A 21,425-nucleotide genomic window follows, 5' to 3' on the forward strand; every position below is an offset into this window, starting at 1 on the left:
GGGAAAGCTAGGGTCTCGACCAAGGGGGTCGCAGGATCGTCTTGTAGGCGGCCAGGGGCGTCGGATGGCCGCCACGCACGCCAAGGCATGACCATGGTCGTGGATGCATGCCACGATGGGTGCTCCTAGTCGGCGCCTTTTGCGGCGATTAGCCTAACTGGCGCCTGCAGAAGTAGGATGTTGGGCTGATTCTTTGTTCGGCCCAAATTCTAGTGCGTTTGCACTGTTTCGGCGCTAGTTTACTGTTTGTTCTGTTTGGACTGTTTCAGCGCTAGTTCGTCGGTTCCTTCTACTGTTTCGTCAATATACTTTGAACTGGAAATTTCTATAAGATTATGTTCGGTAGGAGAAAATGCGTGAACCAAAAAATGGTATGAATTTCCATAACAATAAAAAATCTCCATAAAATCACAGAGTAGCTGCTGAATGAATTATTTCAGAATTTGGTAGTGGCTTGCACTAGTTTATTGGTTTGAAAGGAAATTTTATTCTAATTAGTACAACTGAATTAAAAAAACCGATAGCTCTCCATAGGTAAAATCATACTGGCAGGGGGTGTATTACTTAGAACAACTACACTACTGGAAGCCAGAAACAAGTTTAGAATGGTTGGTGTTGACCCTTGTTTCGATATTGAAATGTGAAGCTCGCTGAAAATATGATCTCATCCATATTACACCTTCAAGTGGCCCTGAAAAATTCAAAAACAGAATATGTTTAGTTTCTTAATATAAAATATACATCTGAATATGGACTTGATCATGTGAAAAAAGTGTACTAGTTTTCAAAAACACACTTCTTTTAGAGTGTACCTTTCAGCTGTTCAGTCTATTGATTGTGCGAACTCCTTTTATTTGAAAGACCGGAAACCCTGAAGAATAAAAGCAGAAACAGATTGATTGAATTTTTGGTTTATACTTCCCTTAGTAACAAAGTTGCTTTAAGATAAGTATGAAAATTGAAGGAGGTGTTTATAACTTACGTGGTTTTGAAGAAATGATCTCACGACTGGTAGTTGGACCTCGCTATTTTGGTAGGTTGCAAACTCATTCAAAAATATTTCGCGCATAGCTTGGAGATCAACCTATTTTGCACAGTTGTGATTATCATCTGAATAATTTTTCTTCTATGAGATTAAAGAATTGCAATTAGAATATGTTGTTTAGAAGATAAGAAACTCTTACAGTAGAGAATCCAAGAACTCCCATGCCACGATATGTTTTTAGTATTTGAAGAAGGAAAACACCTGTGTCGTACCTACATTAATGAAATCAGGTTAACTAGCATGTTAGAATAAAAAATCCAGATAAAATAACATAATAATCCTTAAATTAAAATTTTATGTTATCGTGATGTGGATGAAATGGAGGAAAAACTGGTAATGATGTAAGAAGTCAAACTGATTAACCTGAAATGAGTCCTAGGAACTGCAATGAATCTGTAGTCAAAGTCTTTGATGCTGAATGCATTGCAGTTAGGGTAGGTGAGTGCAAACAGTGACTTGAAATTATAACAGACAGTGCTTATTATAGTTGTGAATCTCTCTTGTCCAGACCCATCAGGATTCATAATATCAAAAAATCTTCCACTCTGTAGGTTTGCTGTTATTAGAATCCATTGCTTATCATTGAAGCAAGGCAAGTGGACCTGTGAAAATTCATAGTAGGTTAGTTCTTGTCACAATTTTCCATTTGAAGAACTCAGTAAGAGAAATTTTGTTTAAAAGAAAAGGTACTAACAAAATTTGCTATTTCCAATTTGAAGCCAACTGTTGCTTCACTTAAAATGTCTCTGCATATTGGGTCTGAATGATCAAGCATAGGCCTCATGAGTATTGCCTGATAAAAGCAGACAAAAAAATTTGGTTGGTAAAACTAGCAGATATTACCACAGAAAAACATTCGAAGACAGAGAAAGAAAAAGAATTAAATGTATCATACCATATCTTCTCTTTGCACAATGTGCCTAATAACATCAGTATTTGGTATTAGGCCTTGCCTACCGCGGATTAGTTGGTCAGTATTGAGCATCTTTGAGTAACAATCCAAAGAGTGCGGATTCATCCAGCAACCAGGTCTTAAGGAAATAGTTAAGGTTTTCTGGTCAACCCATACTTCATTCACTTGGAATATTCTTTGGCTATTGTTTTGGAATTAACATTAGAAACTTTCAACTAGAAGTTAGTAAAAAAATAATGTGAGAACGAATAAATGGTTTGTATGGTAGAGTTTGATGAAAACTATGACTGATTTGTACAGCTAAAAGGAATCGAGTTTGGATAAAAATAACCTTGAATCTAGAACTGGAAGAGCTGCAGTCATTGTCTTGTAGAATTCTATTTGCACTGGTGTTGAGAAGATAACTTGTTGGAACTGCAAATAGTTGGGCTGCTGAACAATTTTTGTAGAAGAGAAGTTTTGAAACTGCTTCTTTCCTGCCTCTATCTGATTCCTTTTGGATTTAGCTTCAAATTCTTCCATGAGTTTGAGCAACGCTGGATCGTTAAGTGGAGTTCCAAAAGAAATTTCAGGCTGTGGAGAGTTAATCTTGAAAGGCCTTAGTGGACTATTGCTATACAGGAATGGAGTATTAGCATTGAGGAACCCAGATTTGACCAGTTTGGACAAAGAACCCAGATGAGAGTAGGAGCTTGTTTGATAAGAAGTCATACAGGGTGGGACTGTATCTTGTAGTGCATCGGTTATTGCATTGAAACTTGGTATGTCATCTTCAGTGTAGTTTGCTGGGAAAGAATTAGGTGGAGCTGCTGGTTGAGACACTTGACTAGATGGAAGATTGGTTTCACATTTTTTTCAAGTGTTTGATGGTACGGATGTGAATTAATGAGAATTGACTTGTCTTGTAATTCTTCTAGTTCGACTCGATGTGGTGCACAGTAGAAAGAGTCTCCTGGCATTAAGACAAGATGAAATTTTTTTATGTTAGTATGAACATTAAAATATAAAATGGAAGAGAAAATAAAAATTATGGAAGAAGAAAAATAAATTGAAAGTACCTGTGGCAGATGAATCAGATGAGATAAATTTCCAATGAGTAGAGCTAAATTTCTCTTGTCTCGAATTACGATTTTCTGTTGAATTCAAGTCTTCCCATGTTGGTTTGTTTCTAAGTGAATCCAGGACAACTGGTATTTATACAACGAATAAACACAGAAAAATGAAAATTTATTGACTAATAATAAGAAAGAACTGGAGATATTGTAAGTAGTTTAAATATGAAGGAAATTATGTATGGACTGCAAAATAAAGAAAAAGTGGACAGAACAAAAGCTTTATTGTATAAAAAGTTTGTATCACCTTCTTTAGGAGAAATGATTGTATAGGTAAAGTTTTCATTAATTTCATCTCTGTTGAAAACTTCTAGAGGCGCTAAATCTATGGAACTTGGGGATCCAATAGATATTGTAGGAGTGAAATTTATTTGCTCATCAATAAGCACGCGTTCAGAGAATTTTAGAATAATTGAATCAATTAGATCTTGAGTATTTTCTGAATCAAAGCTTGGAGGATATGAATGAGGGCCAGGAAAATCCAAGAAATTAGTTGAATACATGAATGAGTCCAAGTGCGGATGTTTCTGCATTGCACTAATGGGTATCAGGGAACGAGTTGAATCAACATTAGATACAACATTACCCAAGTGCACTCCTGAAAGAGCTGTAACTGAAGAAGGTTGATATTGAGGTTCATCTTTAGAAGGAGAACTTGAGGGTAAAAAACTCAGAACATCGTCAACATAAGATTGCAGCGTTGGAATAGAGTTTGTTAAAACTGTCTGCCAAAATTTCTGACTGGAACTTTGAAGCTTAATCCTTTCCTGATTTGAAGAAAATGAGAATTGAGAAAGAATAAAGTTAGATCAAAGCAAGAATAAATAATATAGATGAGCCTACTACTTTGTAAGTAAAAGACAAGTATTCTTGCTTCTGAATTAGATTTGCAAACCTGTATGTTGTGAATCGATGGCAGTTTGCTGTTGATGTAGTGCAAAATTGAATCAGGTAATTGCATAGGTGGCTCAATGATAGAATCAGCGAATGGAGTTACTGTTATGTGCTTCATCTGTTTTATTTTGAGGAAAAAAATGAAACTGGATTTTCAGCTGGGTAAATTTCATGAGCAAAAAAGTACTACAAAATTAAAGTTAATCTTGATATTTGTCTCTTTTGTACTTACTTCAAGCCTCCCAAACTCAATATAGACTCCAGGCTTTGTGTCTAGAGCAATGAATGATCTGAGCATTGTTGCTGACCACAAAGGAAGTCTTGGGAACGTAGTGGTTGAAATCTTGTAGTCAGAAGTGATCAAGAATTCAAAATGTGCAATCTGACAAAGTTTGCCAAAAAATATGGAAGGAAATGAAAAGTCAGGTAAAAATTGTCTTTGACATGATCTAAAGTGAAAAAGAAGTTAAAATTCTAATAAATCCTTACCACTAATAGTACTTTGCAACCTCCTGCTAGTTTTGACCTCTTCTTCCCAATAGTGGACTGCATTTTGGCAATCTCATGAACCAAGAAAGACAGGGTAAAGAGACACCAATTGTATTTTGGAACTGACTCAATATTGACCAACGCACTGTAGTATTTTGGGCTTAGAAGTCCCTTTGAATTCGGGGCAATTAGAATGGATAGTACAAGGAGCATGAAAATCCTAGAGAAAGCTTCTTCTGATATGTTTTTAGATAGCATTGATAGCAAGTGTTCTGGGGTTGCTTTTGTTGTTCCAAGAAATGTGTTCATGAAATCAACAGTTTGTTTTGAAGGCTTTGTTTGTATTGGTAAACCGCCACATGGAATGCCTAGGATTTTGTGTACAGCTGATTCTGTCAAATGGAACTTGAAACCATTTCTTAGTTCAATTCTGCAAGTAGTGGTGTTGAATTGCATTCCTAACCATTCAAATATATCATCCAATATACAGTTGCATGATATATGAAGCAAAGAACCGAACCCAAGCTTATGAACTATGAGCTTCTCCTCCTCATTTAGTTCAGATATAAACTTGATCAGCAGACTGATATGATTAATTTCGGTGACCTGGTGGACACAATGAATGAATTAGAATTGGAAAAAACATGAATATGTGATAGAGCAGTTAAATTAAATTAAGGGGAGAAAAGAGCAGTTTGAATAAATTTAGTTTTGGGGGATATGATTGTTGTGCTTACTTTTAATCTCTTAGCTGCATTATGCTCATTTAATTGAGTGTCAAGATGCTGCTGGTTGCTCCTCTTGTTGATGAAACTTTGATCTACAGAACCCATCTGCACATAACAACACAAAAGTTATAGCAAGAGTAATGCCATGACTACCAATCTACCAGTCTATCAATGAATGAATTATACAAAAAGACAACGTTGTTAAGAAGAAGAAAAAAGAAGCATTGTCATCAATAGACAGAAAGAACATAGTGAATATATTGACCAAAGGTTATATCAACAAGACTTGCCCATTGTGATTCGATTTTGAAATTTTAACTCTATTTCAATATTGAACAAATAATTAAAAAGTTTTTACATGGCAATGGAGCTGCAAGGCCACAGCGCATCACCACAACAGTAGGGGGGAGAGATAACAAATAGAGACTAGCATTTTGATTATCGCTACATGTGAAAAAGTTGTACTGGAAGTAAAAATACTATGTCGTTCCTGAATCACATTTGATTGTTAGGACTGATAGTACTGAAAGTAAAATTCAGAATTTCACATGTCAAAAATGCTGCTCTAGTTTGGCCACGTTTGTAAGCTGTGATGCACATGCTCTTTTGTATTACATACATGAAAACTTACGTTAGTTGTTTCCAAAAATAATGGTCATATAACATCCGAAACAAAAATGCAATTCCTTCAGCAACTGTGACCAACAAAAAAAATATTGATTGAGCAATTCCTATTTGTGCCAGAGGAGCAGAGACGACAAAACAAATTGTACACCTGCTGTCATGTTGCACGGCTATGTAGCAGAGCATCCCAAACCAGTTCCATGGCAGGGTTGAGTGAACTAGGCATGGATCTTTAAAAGTTTCAGTGCAGTAGGCTAAGATTTTGACACTAGGTTAATTAATTCATTTATCTGACCGAAAGCAACAGTAGAAACCTAGTGGGCAGAGTCGAAGAACTCCCTAAGATTTAGTAGATCCACCGTGTCTGAAGCATTTGGTGATAAAAAGCTCAACCTAGGGTTCATAGTTTCGCCAGAGGTACGATCTAGAAGCTACGGAACGACACAGAAAAGAGATTTCAAAGGGAAAACCTGCATTGATGTTGGCGAAGAGTAATTTCCCAACAGGGCATCCAGGAGAGAGTTGGTAGTCGTCGGAGCAAGAGATAAAGAAAGAGTGGAAGAGAAATGGGGAATTTTCCTGCCCGTGGTTTGTTTTTGACAAATAAGCCCCTCTGTTTAAGCACGTTGCCAGTACTTTTCGAAAAAACACCTAGCGGCAGCTTTGAAATATTTTTTAGGTCCCTATGGAAATAAGTCAGGGCCCTCAAGTAAGTGACTTGGGAGGAAAAGACTCTGAACAAAAGAAAACAGGGGAATTGTTCTAGATACCTCTCGACTCTCTCGACCAGTCCCGAAGGGGAGGAATTGGTGGCACCGATGGCGGCAACGGAGCCGTCGCCGGCGGCGGCATAGATTTCCAGTGGGGAATTCTCCGGCGTGGATGGCAGGACATCAATTCCACCAGTATTGGCGTCCATGGGAATCGAAAACCTACGTTCTTCAAGCCGATCGTCCAGATCCTAGGTTCTTTTCTTCATCTGCTATGTTCTTATGTTAGATATAAAAAGCGCATACATAAGAAGTTGTTGCTCTTTTAGAAAGTCAGTACAGAAACTATGTAGATTATATAGACTAATGTACTGGCTGTCTGCATACACTTGTTCTTTCTTCTCTCTGCCCATGTCCTTTCAGTTTTACAAGATAGACAATCACAGGCTATGCATGTTTTTCTTGTCCTTCTGGCTACTTCCTTGATTGCTAGGAGAAGGTTCATGCGTCGTGTCCTACATCTTCTCTCAGTAAATTTCGTCTTGCCATGCCACAAAAGTTGATGTCCGTTTAGGTGGGGGGAAACGGCATGGTTAAATCCAAGGGACGTACATCATGCTCTTCATTAAGCAATTTTGTCCAGACTAGTTGTCTGAAAGTTTATGTACAAGCTGGAAGTTTGAAGTCAACTAGTGTACCCTTGCACCTGTATTGTGAAGTATTTGTGATCTTATTGCCATCCAGTGTTAGCTACTACCTCTGTCCCAAATTACAAGATGTTTTTGGTATGCTAAATAGCCTACCAAAAACGTCTTATAATTTGGTACAGAGGAAGTACCATTTAACATCTGGTCGAATGCACAATTAATTATGGGAGGTTCTATTGTTAACGCTCTTCAAATATGTCAAGATTTCATAGTACTTGTGCCTAGAATACCAAAAAATTGAGAGAAAAAGGGACATGTCTGACAGTGGTTGCCTTTTTTATCCAGAATTTTGCTTATTTATTCATAACAGTGTATGTTGAAATCTCTGATGCATCTGAATAGATGTGTATATTCTTACCTGCCTAGTGTAGGGTCAGACAGTACATAATCAGATCAACAAACTCCTTAAAACATATGCACTGTTTTGTAAACATACAAGGTTCAAAAAAGTAGTAGATCATTGTGGAGGACAGTTATATTTTGTAATGATTGCATAAGTTAATTTTAGTTTCAATTAATCAGGTACCCAAAAAAGTGTACTGCTATGTGGCACCATTTGTGCTCTGTAATTCACAAAATGAAGGAAAAATTTATGGATTCACTCTGGTTTAGAAGGGCTAATTATTGTGTGGTCAATTTGGAATTGAAGAAACTATGCTGTTATTTTATTAAATTTAATTTATGGCCACAAAACAGAGAAACCATTAGTAATTTTCCTAGTGTGTAAATCTTTTACGTCTCCAAAATAAACTAATTCTCAAACAACCTTTGTCTTCACAAAACAGACGAACCATTAGTTCTCAAACAACCTGATAACTGAATCATTGTTGAATAAATATATCCTTTGAATCAATTGAGTGTAAAACATTGTGCACTGAATATAGTTAAACTGATGATCTTTAGTTTAATAAGACCAAGTCTTGTTCTTCTAAATTCAATTGTGTACTGCCTAGACAGTGAATATATGGTATCCACTGAGCTTGCTGAAAAGGTATTTTGTTTTTGTGTTAGGTGCTTTCAGGTGGAAGAACTAGAGCAGTAAATAAGAAGAAACCAGTGAAGAGCAAAGAAAAAGCAAAGATGCTAACTACGAGTGATCAAGTTGATAAAAGTTTAGGAGAAAAAAATGTTGTATGTTTTGTTCACTGATATTTCGAATTACCCAATCAGGTTGTTTCTATACACAGTTGTGAAAAAGAAAGTTTATTAATAATATATTTGTTCTGCTTGATGCAGGGTGATGATGTTATGCTTGAATTTGACCAATATGTAATGTATCATGAAATGAAGAAGAAAACAGAGGTTAGTAAGTCAAGTTCGTGGGAACAACAATTTTTTAGTGAAGTTCCTGCTTTTTGAGAAGTCTTTGTTAAAAAAATTAATATAGACTTGCTTGTATATTTTAGGAAGTACTAAGTAGTCAGGAATTGATGTTAAGTCAGGAAAAATTCAGCACGCATGACAGATTTGAATCAATTACGCAAGAAGTTATTACTACACAATGTGTTGTAGAAGATGTCACTGAGCGAGATGATAATGAAGAAGATAAAGATGGTTCAAATGGTCAAGACATTGAAGAGGTATATCAAAGAACACTAAAAACAGTCTGTTTGTAAGAATCTGTTATTTTTACGTGCATGGTTGTTTAATTGCATGTTTTGCTCCAAAAATTGTAGATAAATTTTCAACAGCAACAAAATTGTGTTGGAGTTTCTTGTCCTTCTTCTAGTGTCATAAGTGCAAATCAAGATGCTGAACTAGTAGGAGATAATATATCTTCTATTCAAAATGACAATGCAATGAGCGTCGTGCTTGGTTCTGATAAGGTTTGTACTATGTTATTTTGTGTTTTCTATTGTAACTTCATGAAAGTTATTGAGAGAAAATACAGACTTTCTGTTTTTCATTGCTCACGTTGTTTTGAAAAAAATGTGTAGGATGCACTTTCTTGTGAGAATGCTCTTGAAAACATTGGTAGTAGCAGTGGTGATTCTGATGAGGATGATGATGATAGTGTTTCGAAAGAAGAAGAGTATATGTTTCCAACGCCAGATGAAATAGAGAAGACAAATGTGCCTCAACTTGGGAAGGTGTTCAGTACTCTGGATGCTGCTAAAAGGTTTGTTAATGTATATGCTCTGACCAATGGATTCGGAATAAAGAAAGGAAGAAACCACAAGAATAGAAAGATATATTTTGTTTGCAACAAGAGCAGGAAGACTGTGTCGACATATACAGGGGCAAGAAAAAGGAGAAGAAATGTTCTTCAAAGAACGAACTGCCAAATGCATGTTATAGTCTGCTTGGAAGATGGAAAATGGCACATTCAATCCCAAGATTTGAAGCATAACCATGATTTGGTTTCTTATCCATCTCTAACATAGTTCTTCCTTAGTCATAGAAGTATGAATGATGCTGAGAAGTTATTGTCCAGGCTGCTACAGGAACACATAATAAAACCTAGAAAAATAATGAGCATATTTAGGAAGCTGTGTGGTGGAAAATTTGGGAATATAACTTTTGATGTGAAGAAACTTGACAATTTGAAGCAAGATGACCGTGAGAAGAGAAGAAACACAGATATAGAACACACTTTGGAATATATTGAGAAGTTGCAAGTTGATAAGCCTGGTTTTGTATACAAAGCACAGAGAGATTCTTCCAATTCCATCCTTAGTTTGTTTTGGACAGATTCAAGGTCGAGGCTGGATTACCTGTTGTATGGAGATATTATTTCGTTTGACACAACGTTCAGCACGAACAAATATAACATGCCTTTTGCGCCAATAATAGGAGTTAATGGCCACTCAAGAACAATTGTCTTTGGCTAGGCTCTTTTGCAAGATGAAACAGCAGATACTTTCAAGTGGCTATTTGAGACATTTGTTGAAGTGATGGGGGGAAAGAAGCCAGGAGTTGTGCTCACTGATCAAGATGCTGCTATGAAAAAAGCAGTTCCAAAGGTGTTCCCAGATGCATTGCACAGATTTTGTATTTGGCATGTTTGGAGGAAAGCAAGGGAGAATCTAAAAGTATACTTTCATTTGAAGAAAGGCATGGAGAAGGACCTGGATGAATGTATCATGCAGTCATTGACGGTACAGGAGTTTGAAACCAAATGGCAGGAAATGCTGGAGAAGCACAGTTGTGCGAAACATGCTCACATCAAGCGGATGTTGGAGAATAGGCAGTACTTTGTTCCTGCTTACTACCAACGAGTGTTCTGTCCTTTCACTAGATCAACAAGCAGAAGTGAGAGTTTCAACTCTAACTTTAAGGATTATGTTTTGAGGAAAGACACAATTGAAACATTTATCCGTCAATATGAATTGTTCCAAGAGAGTGTGATACATATAGAAAACAAAGATAGGTTCTTGTCTAATGAGAAAGTTCCTATTATGTGGGGATATCAGCGGTTTGAACGACATGCAGCTGAGATATATACTAGAGCCATATACACCAAGTTCCTGACAGAGATGATGAATGCCACTGCTTTTGGAGTGAGAGAGATTGAGAAAGATAAAAAATATGAACTTAAAAGAAACTTTGAGTATGAGAACCCAGAATTTGACAGGGAGATATTCACTGTGCATGTAGACCGAGCTGCTGAGCAGTTTGACTGTGAATGTGGAAAGTTTGACAGGGATGGAATTTTATGCTGCCACATTCTGAGACTGTTTACTCAGTTTGATTACCTCAAGATACCAGAAAGGTATATAGTGGCAAGGTGGACAAGAGAATTCAGAGAAATTCAGCTAAGAAGCACAAGATTGATCTTCTTGGTGCACAAAGCGAAGACTAGTCACACAATGCCGTGCGATATGCAATTGTAATGAATACTGTTGGTGAGGTCTGTTCGGACATTAGTCATGATTCTGGGTACTGTCAAGAATTATTAGATGTAGTCAAGACTGTCCATAACAAGTATCTTGCTGGGAGAGAAGAAACAGAAGGGAACCAAAAAGCAAATGAGAATGAAACGAACAGAAATTGTGACAAGGGCCTAAAAGATCCTGCTGTTAAAAAGAACAAGTCTGTCAACAAAGGGAATAGAATGAAGCCTCGTTCAGAAATTGAAGCTCAAAAGTGTGCTGCGCGAAAGAGAAAAAATTCAATATGAACGTGTGAGTACTAGTGCATAAAAACGATTAAGAAAAGTTATTGTTGAGATACTCTCAGGTTGAAGTTGCTATGCTGGATATAAGAATAGTGGATATTTTTGTAGGCTACAGAATACTTTGTGGTATTACTTTTGCCGGGGTTGCTGATCCACGGGCACCTATGGGACCGGCGGGCCGGGTCCCTTTCGGTTCGGCGGGGGCGGAGGTCGTGCAAAGAGCAGATCGAGGCGAAGCACGCGGGCGATTTACCCAGGTTCGGGCCGCACGGATGCGTAAAACCCTACTCCTACTTTGTGGTTTGGTATTGATTTCTAGCTCGGGAGCGCGGAGTGCTACAGTACACACCGGCGGCTGGCAAGACCGAGCGTGAGTGTTGGAACTGGCTCTCCCCCCCCCTTTTCCCACGTTGCACACGGGCCTCCTTTTATATGCTCAAGGGGTTACCGACAGGTGACAATGGAGGTAAAGGGCAAAAATGGAAAGGTGCTGTGGTAGGCACAGCTACCTGCTACAGTGTTATCATACCTAACCCTGGCGGCAGGGGACAAGGGCATTAATTGCCCGTCTGTGTCGCCTAAACAGTACCGAAAGGGACCGCTAGGGATGCCACCGTTTGCCACGATGGTTATCTTGTCAGCGCCTGCTTGCCACCTCGCACCCCTAGCTGCACGGCCTCCCGCCACGTGTGCTTGGGAGGGTCCTAGAGCGACACGTTGGCGGGTGTGCTGGAGCGCGGGCACGAAGTAGGGGTTTCCCGCGGCAAGCTCCTTGCCGCGGTCGCCGTCTTGTCGTGTTTGGGAGCTTGTCGCTCACCAGGCCTTGCCGGGACGCGCGGCGCGTCGCGGCAAGTTTTCTTGGTATGCCGTGGTTGGCCTTCCCGGCAAGCTCCTCTTGCCGGGGCCTTGGTTCGAGTACTTTGTTCTTGAATGGCTCCAAAGGAACCACGGAGGATCTTGGCGGTCACCCGGCAAGCCTTGCCGCGGGATGCTGCGACTGCCCGTGCACAAGTTCAGGATACTAGGGTACCCCTACTCTAGTACACCGACAGGAGCCCCCGGGCCTGGTCCAGACACGGTGCCGAGCACTGTTGGGTCAGGCCCAAAACAGTGCACGGGCACGCGCGGCCTAGGTCACGCCGCATATCTCTCCGCTTCCACCGCGCATGCCCAGAACGGCACGCGTCAAATGCGGCGTCGTGGGTGGTTATTTTATTTGGAAATGCGGAACGTCCACCCCCTCCCCCTTCATAAGCAGAGGAAACGGTGGCAGTTCGCACATTCGCCCGTTGCTGTTTCCGATCTCAGAAACCTCCGCCGCTCCCTCGCCTTCCCAGAGCAGAGAGAGAGAGCAGCGCCCCGCCCCCCCCCCCATTGCCGCCAGCATCACCAACGCCGTCGGCCTCCTCCACTGCTTCCGCCATGGCTCCGAAAGCCGACAAGGGGAAGGCCGTGAAGTCGACCGAGGCGCAGCGGCTCGCGGCGCTGCGGAAGGAGCGGGTAGTTTTCCATCCCAAGCTCGCCGCGAAGGAGCTGAGGGAGAAGTACTACCTGTTCTGGTCGGCGGAGACGCGCGCGCATCCGCGCACAAAGGTACTCCCCGCTATTGCTTGGAAGAAGGCTTCGAGCGGATACCCCTTTTTTGCTCTGTTCTTCTACTGCGGGCTCTGTCCGCCCTTCTCAGATTTCTTCTGCGACATCATGAATACGTACGGATTCCATCTCCTTGACTTCACCCCCAATGCCGTCCTGACCATGGCATTTTTCGCACACCTCTGCCAAAACTTTGTCGGAGTCCTTCCCAACGTAGCCCTCTTCCGCCACTTCTTCATGCCCCGAGTAGAGAGAGGAGAGCCTCTATCCGGCGGGATTGCCTGGATCTCAAGGGCCGGCAAGAAGGAGACCTATCTGGAGGGAGAGTTCCGCGGCAAGTGGGAGGAGTGGAGAGCGGATTGGTGCTGGATTGACGAAGAGGATCCGCAACCATTCACCACCCGGCGCAAAATCCCAGTAGTACGCGGCAGCGATTGGAGCGACATGGCCCCGGAAGATGACAGTCTGAGAATTGCTGTCACCAGGATCCTGCGCCTCAGGCTTGCCGGGCTTACTGTTGGCGCAGACTTCCTTCGCCGCCGCATCGCCCCCCTGCAGGAACGGGGGAGGCCCACTTGGGAGTTCAAGAACGCGGCAGACATTATGAGGCTGCGGCCGGGCCTCAACTATAACTTCACAGTCCTGGAGCTCGATGCAATGCTGCAGGAGTTGTTCAAATATGACCCCCAACATCCCGAGGTGTTCAGGTTGCCGGGGGGCATCGTGCCGTTGTGCAACAATTCCTCGCTCGATCGCATCCGTGCAATGATGCCGGAGTGTGACTCGCATGGAATTGTGCCAACTTGGCAGGAGCCTGCAGACGAGGTCGTGCAGCAATTCTTCGACGACTTGGTGGAAGTGCAAATCTGCCTCGACGAGAAGGACGGCCTCACCCGCGACACCACGGATGCGGAGTTGGCGCTCATCGCCACCAGGATGGAGGAGGCAGCGGCAGCCGCAGCCGCACGCGAGTTCGGGTTTACTGTGGAGGAGGCTGATGCAGCGGAAGCGGCAAGCCGTGCTGAGCGAGGGGAAGCCGCCGGCAAGAAAGAGCTTGTCGGGTGTGACGCCGAGCCAAGCGAGCCCGCCAGGGACACGAGCGGCTCGTTGCAAATCGACTCTTCTTCCACCTCGTCTTCAGACAGCCCACCAGAAGCAGAGCCTCCATCCCCACCAAGAAGGCGCCTCGGCAAGGTTGGCGATGTGGCGGAGCGGCAAGCGGGCCAACAGTCGCCACGCCGCGTGACACGCTCGACCACGGCAAACACCGTTGCCGCGGGAGCGCCTCATGCTACGACGACAACTGGAGCGGAGTCTAGCCGGACCACCGCTTCAGTCCCTGCCGCTACTCGCGCCGCGCCAACAGCCGGAGCGGGGTCGTCTCAGACCACCGCCACTGCTCCCGGCAAGCGGCCAAGGGAAGCTTCTCCTCCGCCTCCTCGCGCCGGGCGCGCGCCGGGCTTCGACTTCTCCGCGTTAAGTTCCGACGAGGAAGAAGAAGAAGAAGAGTAAGCTTCTCTTGTTGTACTTGCATTTCTTCAAATCTTGCCGTTTGTCTTGTATCTCATTTGCTTTGCTTTGAATTTGTTCCTTCTTAGGACTCTGGCCCAGAGAGCGGCAAAGAGAGCCAAGGCCCCGGTGATCGTTGCCGAGGACGAGCCCACTGCGACAGCAGGTGGCGCGCCCGAGGCAAGCTTGCCGGACCTGGCGACTTTCCTCCATGGCAGCCCCCAGCGTAAGTGTGTGAATTATTTTCCGCGGCGAGGCGCGCATGGGTACTTGTCTTTGCTGATATCTGCTTGTTGACTTGTGTAGGAACCGAGCAGCCTCACCAGGAGCCAAGGGAAAATCCCCCGACAAGGGAGAATTCTCCGGCAAGGGAGGGCTTCCCGGTAAGGGAGAAGTCTCCGGCAAGGGGGGATCTCTGGCAAGGGAGAAGTCTCCGGCAAGGGAGGGTTCTCCGGCGAGGGACAACGCCAGTGGCCCCCCGACGGCGGAGACAAAGACTGCAGAACCTAGTGCAGGTACTCCTCTTGCTTCAAAACTTCCCTTGGGTTCTCCTCTTGATCTCCTCGAGTTTTTGCTGGATTTTGCTTGACTCTTCCCCCTTTTCCGGTCGTCAGATCCACCCGCTGCGGAGCAGATGGAAACCGAGGTAGCCGCTGACGAGGCAACCGGTGGTGGCGACGCCGCCGGCGCAGAGGCCGCCAAGGCAGACGCCGCGGCAACTGGCGAGGGGCCCGGCGATCGCACTGACGGCCCTAAGGCCGCAGGAGCGCCAGGCACTACACCGACCGCCGATCCGTCCGCTGCTGCCGCAGCGCCAGGCTCCGGAGAGCCCCATCCAGGCGTCTACCTGAAGGCCGGCGACGACGTCTTCATCAATCTTCCCTGGGCATCAAGCTCCAGAGCGCCAGTCGAGGGGGAGACCTTTGACGGAGAAGTGCTTGCCTCCGCGGGGTTGACGCTGGTCGACGCGCCAAGTAGCAGCAGCAACGAGCCCGAAGAAGAGCAGCTGCTGCGCAGGTTAATGTCGCTCTACCGCGTGCGGCAGGCCAAGCTGGAGTCCCGCGAGGCGCTCGTTGCGAAGGCGGGAGCAGACATTGAGAAGCGCGCAGAAGAGCTCGGGGGTTTCCACCGGGAAGCCCTCCGATCCCTGGCGGAGGAGCGTGAGTGGCTCGTGGAAGCGCAGAAGGCCTTTCTCCTCGAGAAGGCCGAAGCCGAAGAGCGCCAGTGACTTGCCGTTGTGAAGCTAGCCGCGGAGGAGGGCGAGCTGGCGCAGCGGAAGGTCAATCTCGACGCCCACGAGGAGGAGCTTGCCTCGCGCGAGGAGAAGCTTGGCGGAGCCCTCAAGCAAGCGGAGGACGTTACCGCCGCCGCTGAGGCTGCCGAGGAGGAGTTGAAGACGAAGGTAGCGTGGCTGGAGGCCAATCTCTCCGAGAAGGGCAAGGAGCTCAGCGCCGCCAAGGTCTCCAACGTGGATCTTGAGTTGAAGCTAACCACTTTGACCAAGACTCTGGACAGCGCCAAGAAGCGGGAGGCGGCCTTGAAGGAGGAAATCAAGGCCGACAAGGCGCTGCTGGAGAGCGCTGCCACCGCCCAGAACGCCTTCAGGGAGACCGTGACGCACTGGACGGAGAGCCTTGTGAACGCCGCCACGGACACCGACAAGGAGCTGGCGCAACTGGGGATAGAGGATCTCGGGTATTCCACCGACGACAACCTCCAGCCCAGCGCCAAGCTCGTCCTGTTTTTCAAGGGCGTGGCGACGGCCCTTCAGCGACTCCGAGAGAGGATCCCCAAGCAACTAGCTGACGAGTCGCGCAAGATCTGCGCAGGAGCCCTCGAGAAAGTGTTGATGAAGGTGGCCTTCCGCAATCCGGGCCTCCGCCTTACCAACATCCTCAGGTCCTTGCCGGCAGAAGCTGATCTGGAAGAGCTCAAGGCCCTTGTCGCGCCCATCGTGGACAAGGTGAGCGGGATCAGGCGGGTCGAAGGCGATCGCGTAGATTAGGCCGCTCATTTCTTCTTTTCTTGTCGCTGTTTACCTCGTCATGAAAACAATTTATCAGAGCTGCGACAAGCTATTTTCGTAGTATAACTTGATTCTGGGTAGCCATTGCGATGTTATTCCCTCTACTTGACTCTTTGCTTTGTATGCTTTTACCCTACGCTTTCAGGGAACTTGCCGGTGCAGGCACCTGAGCCGCGAGCGCTGAGTGCGGAACGTCAGCAGCCTGCTGGCGGTGTCGCTACCGGCAAGAAACCTCGTCGCAACTAGTTGCAGCTCACTTAAGTTGCTGAGCGGACTCGAAGCAAAGTAAGGGCGCTAGCGGCTCACTTAAGTTGCTGAGCGGACTCGAAGCAAAGTAAGGGCGCTAGCAGCTCACTTAAGTCGTTGAGCGGACTCGAAACGAAGTAAGGGCGCAACTAGCTATGAGTTGGTTCCTCCGCGCACAGGTTTCCCATACAAAGTGCGGTCGTTCAAGGGAGATAACTTAAAATTTAAAAAATTTGATTGCTCAAACTTTGGCAACTTATATTTTCTGTTGTTTGCTTCCCGGCAAGGCGAAATTCTTGAACGACGCCTGGCCCATACCCTTTTCTTCTCCTTTCCCCCTCGGCAAACTTGTGCACGAGGGAGCCTTCCTTTCCTTGTGAAAAAGAAAGAAGAGAAAATACAGATATGGAGCTTTACGGCTCGTTATTGCTTACCGTGGAGTAGGTGTTCTGCACGGGGTCTGCGCCCGGCTTTGTACAAAGGATCACATGCAACAGCGGCAAGACTTGTACAAAAGGTGGTTGCCGGAACAGGTTCCGACAACCGCGCCTCACGCTTTTAGGGAACTTGCCGGTGCAGGCGCCTGAGCCGCGAGCGCTGAGCGCGGAACGTCAGCAGCCTGCTGGCGGTGCCGCTACCGGCAAGAAACCTTGTCGCGACTAGTTGCAGCTCACTTAAGTTGCTGAGCGAACTCGAAACAAGGTAAGGGCGCTGGCGGCTCACTTAAGTTGTTGAGCGGACTCGAAGCAAAGTAAGGGCGCTAGCAGCTCACTTAAGTTGTTGAGCGGACTCGAAACAAAGTAAGGGCGCAACTAGCAACGGCTGTGGCGAACGGTGCGAGGAGCGGGATATGCTCGGACTTCCAACTACGTTAGAAGGAGCAGTATCTCGTCCAGGCGACCGTGTCTCGCTCGCGTCAGCAGGTCGACGTGCATGGTGGTCCTGGGCGCTCCGAGATCCACCAGCTCGATCTTGATCTAGCGAACGCATGGTACCGTGAGTACCATGACGCTGCCGGTCCCGCGCCTCCTGAGACGGGCACGGTGCGTGCACGGACGCCGAGGTCTTGGAGTGCGCCCGGTCGTTGTGGGAGCCAGCTACGCCGCCGATGGGCAGCGCAGCCTTGTCCTGGGACCTGGCAGCACCGCGAGTTCCCTCGTCGCCGCGTGTCCTTCTGCCGGCGCCTGCCCCACCAACCGTTTGCTCCGGCGGTGGCTGGCTCGGCGCGGACGGAGCAGCTACCTCCGAAACTTTCTTCTTCGGCGGCATGTTGACGAAGATGATGAAGATCTAGCTCGCGAGAACGCCGGATCTGGTTCACACAACTTCGACGCCCCCTACTTGGCGCGCCAAAGATGCCGGGGTTGCTGATACACGGGCACCTATGGGACCGGCGGGCCGGGTCCCTTTCGGTTCGGCGGGGGCGGAGGTCGTGCAAAGAGCAGATCGAGGCGAAGCACGCGGGCGATTTACCCAGGTTTGGGCCGCACGGATGCGTAAAACCCTACTCCTACTTTGTGGTTTGGTATTGATTTCTAGCTCGGGAGCGCGGAGTGCTACAGTACACACCAACGGCTGGCAAGACCGAGCATGAGTGTTGGAACTGGATCTCTCCCCCCCCTTTTCCCACGTTGCACACGGGCCTCCTTTTATATGCTCAAGGGGTTACCGACAGGTGACAACAGAGGTAAAGGGCAAAAATGGAAAGGTGCTGTGGTAGGCACAGCTACCTGCTACAGTGTTATCATACCTAACCCTAGCGGCAGGGGACAAGGGCATTAATTGCCCGTCTGTGTCGCCTAAACAGTACCGAAAGGGACCGCTAGGGATGCCACCGTTTGCCACGATGGTTATCTTGTCAGCGCCTGCTTGCCACCTCGCACCCCTAGCTGCACGGCCTCCCGCCACGTGTGCTTGGGAGGGTCCTAGAGCGACACGTTGGCGGGTGTGCTGGAGCGCGGGCACGAAGTGGGGGTTTCCCGCGGCAAGCTCCTTGCCGCGGTCGCCGTCTTGTCGTGTTCGGGAGCTTGTCGCTCACCAGGCCTTGCCGGGACGCGCGGCGCGTCGCGGCAAGTTTTCTTGGTATGCCGTGGTTGGCCTTCCCGGCAAGCTCCTCTTGCCGGGGCCTTGGTTCGAGTACTTTGTTCTTGAATGGCTCCAAAGGAACCACGGAGGATCTTGGCGGTCACCCGGCAAGCCTTGCCGCGGGATGCTGCGACTGCCCGTGCACAAGTTCGGGATACTAGGGTACCCCTACTCTAGTACACCGACAACTTTATTTTAGGGATATATTCAACAAAACATTATTTCTTGCTGTAATTGGAAATGGTGTTCTTATTGCTTTTTGAAAATATTAGTGTGAGGAATAGTAAACGCCTCACTATTTGTGTTTAGAAACAAAAAAAAATTACTCGTTGCATTTGTGATGTATGAGGTATTGTTTTTTGTTTCATACTCAAGATGTTGTAGTTGAATTTAGACATGAATATACATTTTGGTTTGGGAAAAATTTGTTTTCGGAGAAACAAAATTGAGGAAAATAGTGAGACATGAAGAAGTGCATATTTGTTTTTCAAACTAAAGGGTAGTAAAAAAGAAAAGTTTGTGTTCAAACAAGAAGAATTTGCATATTTTTTTAAGTTTAATCCAGTATTATTAACTTGAGTTTAGATTCAAGTGATAAAAAATTCAGTTTTAGTGAAGTATTTTTCAAAAAAAAATTAGTTAAATAAAATTATAATATTTTAAAGTAGGATTACTTTGGTTTATAATACAAATAAAACCTTTCATTACGCTTATGTGGGCGTAGAAATTGTGTTTTGAATCCATTTTGAATATTGGATAATTGAATTATAGAAACAACTGAAGTACAGTGAATTAATCTGAGTTTCCAAGAATTCAATTTGATTAGTGTGAATTAAAAATAGAAACAACTGAACTACTTTAGAAAACTTGAAACAACATAACTACTTTGATTACAAATTTGAAGAAATGAATTTCTTTTGTGCGAACTAAATTTTTAATCCAAATTATATAAAACTATTTTAATGAACTAAATTTTGAATGCAAATTATATAAAATTTAATGAACTGAATTAGATGGTGTTTTTTAGTGAACTGAATGTGAATCTGATGAACTAAAATTATGATTTAATAAACCGAATTCTAATTTGACTGTTCATGAACTTTTTTTTGATTCGATTGAACTAATTTTTTTCCATGAACAAATTTAGATGAATTTGAATTCAGTGAACTAAACTTTTAGATTATGATGAGTATTGAAGTGAACTAAATATGAGTCTAGTGAACTAAAAATATGATTTGATGAATTAAATTTGAACTTGGTGAACTAGATTATCGGTGTTGTAGAACAGAATACGGATTTGGTTCATTATAATCTGACTGTTGATTAAAAAAATTTGAATTCGATTGAACAACTTTTATTTCCCATGAAATATAATCAAAATAAAAAACAACTAACAGGGTTTTCATTGCAAATTTCATGAACTAAATTTTTAATCCAAATTATATAAAACTAATTTAATGAACTAGGGTGGTGAACTAATTTAACAAAATTATAATAAAAAACTTGAATCCAGATGAACTGAATTTGAATTCAGTGAACTAAATTTGAGATTATGATGAGTATATCAAGTGAACTAAATATGAATCTAGTGAACTAAAATTATGATTTGATGAACTGAATTTGAACTTGGTGAATTGAATTATCAATGTTAATTTGGTTTTTTAAAAAAAGTTCACTAAAATAAAAAACAACTGGCCTGGTTTTTCAATACAGAGAAACTGGCCTGGTTTTTCAATACAGAAATCATGAATTGAATTAGATTTGCGTGAACTAAAAACTTGAATCCAGATGAACTAATTTTGATGAACTGAATTTGAATTCAGTGAACTAAACTTTGAGATTTTGATGAGTATTGAAGTGAACTAAATATGAGTCTAGTGAACTAAAATTATGATTTGATGAACTAAAATTGAACTTGGTGAACTAGATTTACGTGAACTAAAAACTTGAATCCAGATGAACTAATTTAGATGAACTAAATTTGAATTCTGTGAACTGAACTTTGAGATTATGATGAGTATTGAAATAAACTAAATATGAGTCTAGTGAACTAGATTATCGGTGTTGTAAAACCGAATACGGATTTGGTTCATTATAATCTGACTGTTTATGAACAAATTTTGAATTCGATTGAACACCTTTTATTTCCCATGAAATATAATAAAATAGAAAACAACTAACAGGGTTTTCATTGCAAATTTCATGAACTAAATTTTTAATCGAAATTATATAAAACTAATTTAATGAACTAAATTTTGAATGCAAATTATATAAAATTCAATGAATTGAATTAGATGGTGTTTTTTAGTGAACTATAGTTTAAGATTATGATGAGAATTGTGGTGACCTGAATGTGAATCTAGTGAACTAAAATTATAATTTGATGAACCGAATTTGAACTTGGTGAACTGAATTATCAATGTGTAATTTGTTTTTTTAAATCACTAAAATAAAAAACAACTGGCCTGGTTTTTGAATACATAAATCATGAAATGAATTATATTTCCGTGAGCTAAAACTTGAATCCAGATGAACAAATTTAGTTGAACTGAATTTGAATTCAGTGAACTGAACTTTGAGATTATGATGAGTATTGAAGTGAACTAAATATGAGTTTACTGAACTAA

General features: G+C 43.7%; 1 protein-coding gene and 1 pseudogene across 1 annotated transcript; one reads left to right on the forward strand and one right to left on the reverse strand.

Annotated features, from left to right (window-relative positions):
- Positions 1-673: 673 nt before the first annotated feature.
- LOC147990119 (uncharacterized) lies at positions 674-2,486 on the reverse strand. Its single transcript, XM_087537165.1, has 7 exons — positions 2,290-2,486; positions 1,941-2,139; positions 1,740-1,838; positions 1,409-1,647; positions 1,185-1,257; positions 983-1,084; positions 674-691 (listed from the first exon to the last, which is right to left on the reverse strand). The coding sequence occupies exons 1-7, from the start codon at positions 2,478-2,480 to the stop codon at positions 674-676; spliced, it is 921 nt and encodes a 306-aa protein (XP_087393291.1). The 5' UTR covers positions 2,481-2,486.
- A 5,700-nt stretch (positions 2,487-8,186) lies between these two features.
- Positions 8,187-11,342, forward strand: LOC147990120 (protein FAR1-RELATED SEQUENCE 5-like; annotated as a pseudogene).
- The last annotated feature ends 10,083 nt before the right edge of the window (positions 11,343-21,425 follow it).

The sequence above is a fragment of the Triticum urartu genome, chromosome 1A (assembly GCF_056163025.1).
Source record: "Triticum urartu cultivar PI428250 chromosome 1A, HENAU_Tu73, whole genome shotgun sequence".
In the NCBI taxonomy this organism is placed as follows: domain Eukaryota; kingdom Viridiplantae; phylum Streptophyta; class Magnoliopsida; order Poales; family Poaceae; genus Triticum; species Triticum urartu.